The following is a 5,069-nucleotide window of genomic DNA, read 5'->3' as shown; positions in this document are numbered from 1 at the left end:
CAGAAATCCGCCTGCCTCTGCCTCCCAAGTGCTGGGATTAAAGGCGTGCCCCACCACCGCCCGGCTGCATGACATTTTTCAAAGGGTGAACACAACATTAACGGGGAGATAGCTCAGTCAGTAAAGGGCCTCACGAGCACAAAGACCTGAATTCACAGTCCAGTAAAAGTCTAGGCACAGCAATGTGCTTCTGTGCTTTTGAACTCTGGGAAGACAGACAGGAGGATTTCTGGGCTTACTGGGCCAGCCAGCTTCGCTAACTCAGACAGCTTCGGGTTTAGTGAGAGACCCTGTCTCAAAAAACAAGTTCCTTCTGGGTCTGGGGTCTTTGGGAACTCTGGGAGCTTTCCTGAGGTTGAGTCTCTTAGTGGCCATGTCCAAGTCCTGTACCCTGCCCTCTCCTCCAGATCCAGGACCTGCAGAGAGCATCTTTAGTTAAGCGAGCAGCACGTGCGGCCCATCGGGAGAGCCAGCAGGGGCAGTTCCTACCAGAGCGTGTGCAACTTCTCTGCATCAACTGCATGGTGGCCGTGGGCTACGGGAGTGACCTACGGAAGGTGGAGGGCACCCACCACGTCAATGTGAACCCCAACTTCTCGTGAGAGCTTGCAGGATGCAGAGGGGCTTTTTACCCAGGGCAACAAGCGAAAGAGTGGTTTAGCAAGCAGGCTTTCTCCCCAGCCCCATTCCACAGCCCACAAGTGAGGAAAACAGAGGTGTGATGTCTTGTTTAAGCTCCCATAGCCAGCCATTCTGTGATTGAAAGAGAACTGGAATTTAGGAAACAAAGAATGACCTGAGTCCTTGACCCTACCCACTCTCAGGATATCAAGAAAAGTTTAACCGTCAGGCGAGGCAGCCTGTCTGTGCTACTCAGAAGGCTAGGGAGGAGAATTGTTTGAGTCTAGGAGGTCAGAGTCGGCCACGGCAGCAGAAAGGCCTCAAAGAAGCTCCTGGTTATGCTGTGTGGTGCTTCATGTGATTATCTGGGATGGGTGTGGTGTGTGGTGTTTCGTGTGTTTAGAGTTGCAGTACCTGGGAGGTAAGAGTTCAAGATGTTACCCTTGGCTATACAGAGCATTCTAGGCCAGGCTGGACACAAAAAGAGAAGGGACCTGATCTTCATTGTGAGTTTCAGGATAGCCAGGGCTACATAGAGAGACCCTGTCTCAAAAAAAAAAAGAGAAAAGAAAAGAAAGAAAAGAAGGGAAAAGAAAGGAAAAAAGAGAAGAAAAAAGAAGGGAGAAAAAAGAAAAGAAAAAAGAAGGGAAGGGAGAGCTAGGGGATGTAACTCAACTGGTAGAATGCTTATCTAGAATTCGAAAAGCCCTGGGTTGGATCCCGAGCAACTGGGTGTGGTCCACGCCTGGAATCCATCACTTAGGAGACAGAGGCAGTAGGATCAGCAATCAGGTCATGGTTGCCCTCAGGTACATAGCAAGTTGGAGGCCATCTTGGGCTACGTGAGTCCCTGTCTCAAAATCCAGATGGTCTGCACTTAAGTCCCACATCCCATGGTAGAAGGAGAGAGAGTCCTCAAAATTATTTTCTGTGCTCCACAGGAGCATGGCGGTACCAACACAGGGATGAAACAAAACAGCTCCAGCTCTCCCTCTCCTGCTGAGCCACCCCCATCCTGCCTCCTAACCGGTCACCTTACTTCTGCTTATAACATTCATTAAGTAACTATTTATTAGATACCTCCTGTGTGTCAGGCCACAGTGCCAAAATTCTTCACACTGGTTCTATCTGAGAGACCATTTCATCTAGGTAGGAGGAGGAGGATGGTAAGGTTTGAACATGGGAAATGAGTGTAGGCAGAAGTGAGGGAGCAGAGTTACCCTGAGAGGAATGATGGGAGGGATGGGATTCAGGATACAAGGATGTTCTTTGGATGTAGGAACAGGCTGCGGACAGGGCAGGCCAATCCTTCTGAGGGCTAGAGTTCCCGACTCTGGGAAATTCTATATCTTGACAAGCAGAGAGGCCAGATGTCTTGGCAAGGGACTCAGCCAGCTACAGGGCATGGAATCTAGGGTTCAGGGGCTCCAGCAGGGCTTTGTCTACTCCATCCTTTCTAGGGTCTACTATACCACTTCCCAGAATCCTGTGGTCATTAACAAGGTCTTTAAGGACTGGAGACCTGGAGGAACCATCAGATGCAATAACTGTGGGGAGGTAAGTAAAGGGCTATAGCCCAAGGCAAAAATCCCTCAGCCCCAGACTCCAGAGGCCCTTTGTTTGGGAAAGGAAGCCTGTCTGTGTCTTCAAGCCCTTACTTCAAGTGGGAAACATGCCTGCTGTGGGAGACCCGCAGTCCGTTGTAGTCCAGTGTGCCTTGACTTTTTACTATTTTGTAGGTTCCTTTTCTTCCACCCTTCTCCACTCCTTTATTCACCCTTTCAAGCCCCTAGGTTAGGAAAAAGGATAGAGGGGGAAGGGGGCAACTTCCTGCTGATTAGGAGCATCGAGTTCCTTGGGGCCAGTTTGATCTTCGCTATCAGAATTATCTAATTTCTCCTTTTCATCTCTTTGTGCACGATGCAGCCAACATCATCCAACCACCAACCAGCCTCTTCTGTCAGTGCTCTAGCATTTATATACCTTCTGAAGGGTCCCCAGAATTCCAAACCAGGCCCCTGCTAGAGGCTCAAGCAAAGCAGATCATCGTCATTTGCTGTGGACAATCCAAAGCAGCCCCATATCACATACCTGGGGTTAAAATTAAAACACTCTCATATGTCTGTGTTTTTAAAGAAACCAAAAATTTCATTATAGTCCTGTCTTAGGGAGCCCACTGCATAATGGCCTCTGGTGGTAGGCACAGGGCTGGTTATCACCGAAGTCCAGTTTGAGGACAGAAAGTCACATATTTCCATCTGTTCCCCACCAGGTCTGGGGCTTCCAGATGATCTACAAATCAGTGACCTTGCCGGTTCTCAAAATCAAAAGCATGCTTCTGGAAACCCCTCGAGGGAAGATCCAGGCCAAAAAGTGGTCCCGGGTACCTTTCTCAGTACCTGTCTTCAACATCCTGCAGGACTGCACCCAAAGCCTGTCTGATCTCTCTCTGGACTGACCCCTTGTGGCTGCAGTACCTAGGTCAAGCTGCAGGGGGCAGGAGAGTCCAGCAAGCCATCCTCCTTCCCCTGGCTAGCACTCTGGTCACAGTCTTCAGGGTACCCCTTCATCCTGCTTCAGAGATCTTAAACACATCGGATGGAGTTGGAAGATGGATGCAGGAGAATTGGTATGCCATGTTGTACTAGGAACCACAACATTCATCCCTTGCCCAGGCACCTTGTTGGGTTTTGTTTTGTTTTTCTTTTTGAGGCTCTTCGTAAATTAAAATTGTGATAGAGAATATGTAACCATTTTTATTTTGAGGTGTAATTGATAGAAAATAAGCTTCATTAATGTGCCATGCCTCCTCCTAGTCAAGATATAAGCACACCCTCTCAAGTGTCCCTGTTCCCACTGTAAGCCCTATCTTCTAGCCCTCCCTGCACACTTATCTGCTTGAGTAATTTTTAAGAAATATTTATTTATTTATTTAATGTATATGAGTACACTGTAGCTGTACAGATGGTTGTGAGCCATCATGTAGTTGCTGGGAATTGAATTTAGGACCTCTGCTTGCTCCTGTCAACCCTGCTCGCTCCGGTCGGCCGCTCTCACTCAGTCCCTGCTCATTCCTGCCCAAAGATTTATTTATTATCATAAGTACACTGTAGCTGTCTTCAGACGCACCAGAAGAGGGCATCAGATCTCATTACAGGTGGTTATGAGCCACCATGTGGTTGCTGGGATTTGAACTCAAGACCTTCAGAAGAGCAGTCTGTGCTCTTACCCTCTGAGCCATCTTGTCAGCCCGAGTAATTTTTAATGTTAAAATATTACCCTTGGCTGGAAGGTGGTGGCGCACGCCTTTAATCCCAGCACTTGGGAGGCAGAGGCAGGCAGATTTCTGAGTTCGAGGCCACCCTGGTCTACAGAGTGAGTTCCAGGACAGCCAGGACTACACAGAGAAACCCTGTCTCAAAAAAAAAAAAAAAATTTTTTTTTGAAAAAAAAATATTACCCTTGGGACTAGAGATGAAGCTCAGTTGTTAGAGTGCTTGCCTACCATGGACAAAGCCCAGGGTTTGATGCCCAGAACTGCATAGACCAGCATTGCGAGTGCCTACCTGGAGTCCAAACACTGGAGGAGTAGACACAGGAGGATGCACTGATGAGATAGTTCGTTAGGTAAAGTATCACCTACAAGCCTGAACTCAGTCGGAGTTCAGTCCCCAGGATCAGCTCGGTGGAAGGTGAGGACCAGTAACTTGTTTCTCTGACTTCCTCCCATGAACCCTAGTGCAGCCATGCACACTCTCGCACGGGCGCACGGACACACACACACACACACACTCAAGCACACACATGCACACACAATGAATAATAACTGTAGCTAAGGTAAAATTCAAGACCATCCTTGGCTACAGAGTAAGTTTGAGATTGTCTTGAGAGAAAAAAAAGGGGAAGAAAGAAGGAAAGAAAGAAAAAGAAAAGGAAAGGAAAATATCTTCCAGTGTCTGTTGAAGTCTCATATAGATCACCAGCAGAATGAATATCAGGTATCCAAGGCAGGGTTCACAGGCAGAGAACACACCTATCACAAAAGAGGCTCTGGGCTCCATTCCCAGATCTAAAAAGCTTCAATTCGAGGCTCTTCAAGATTGTAAAGTCCTCGTGTCCTCTTCACCCTGAGAGCCAGCATTTGAGGGCTAGAGTCAGGTAGGCATGGAACGGGGAGAATCGGAGAGGCCTAATTTTTTTTGTTGTTCTGATTTTAATAGAGGCAAGATCTAGGTTGATTCTTCAGGGAAAGGGCTATTTCTGTAGTAAGAGGCCCAGCAGGCACAAGCCACCTTCAGGGGGGAGAAAAAGGTTAGGGCAGAGATTCGACAGAAAGATGACAGTTCTTCCTGTTATCCAACCTGTATCTCTTCTGCTTCATCCTTGCCCTTCCTCAAAGTGCATAGAAAAGAATTCATTCTCTCTTCTCCCAGTCCTTTCTGGCTAAG

General features: G+C 47.9%; 1 protein-coding gene across 1 annotated transcript in view; it reads left to right on the top strand.

The window, feature by feature from the left end:
• The window catches only part of Dhx58 (DExH-box helicase 58), a 13,407-nt gene extending 10,036 nt beyond the window's left edge, over positions 1 to 3,371 (top strand). The window contains exons 11-13 of the mRNA XM_031352610.1: positions 408 to 598; positions 2,082 to 2,178; positions 2,894 to 3,371. Of these exons, the coding sequence (XP_031208470.1) occupies positions 408 to 598; positions 2,082 to 2,178; positions 2,894 to 3,079 (474 nt within the window). The 3' untranslated portion in view covers positions 3,080 to 3,371. The remainder of the gene's footprint in view (positions 1 to 407; positions 599 to 2,081; positions 2,179 to 2,893) is intronic.
• The last annotated feature ends 1,698 nt before the right edge of the window (positions 3,372 to 5,069 follow it).

The sequence above is a fragment of the Mastomys coucha genome, unplaced genomic scaffold (assembly GCF_008632895.1).
Source record: "Mastomys coucha isolate ucsf_1 unplaced genomic scaffold, UCSF_Mcou_1 pScaffold5, whole genome shotgun sequence".
Classification (NCBI taxonomy): Eukaryota; Metazoa; Chordata; class Mammalia; order Rodentia; family Muridae; genus Mastomys; species Mastomys coucha.
The sequence above is the reverse complement of the archived record's forward strand: the minus strand, read 5'-3'. Positions and strand labels throughout refer to the sequence as shown.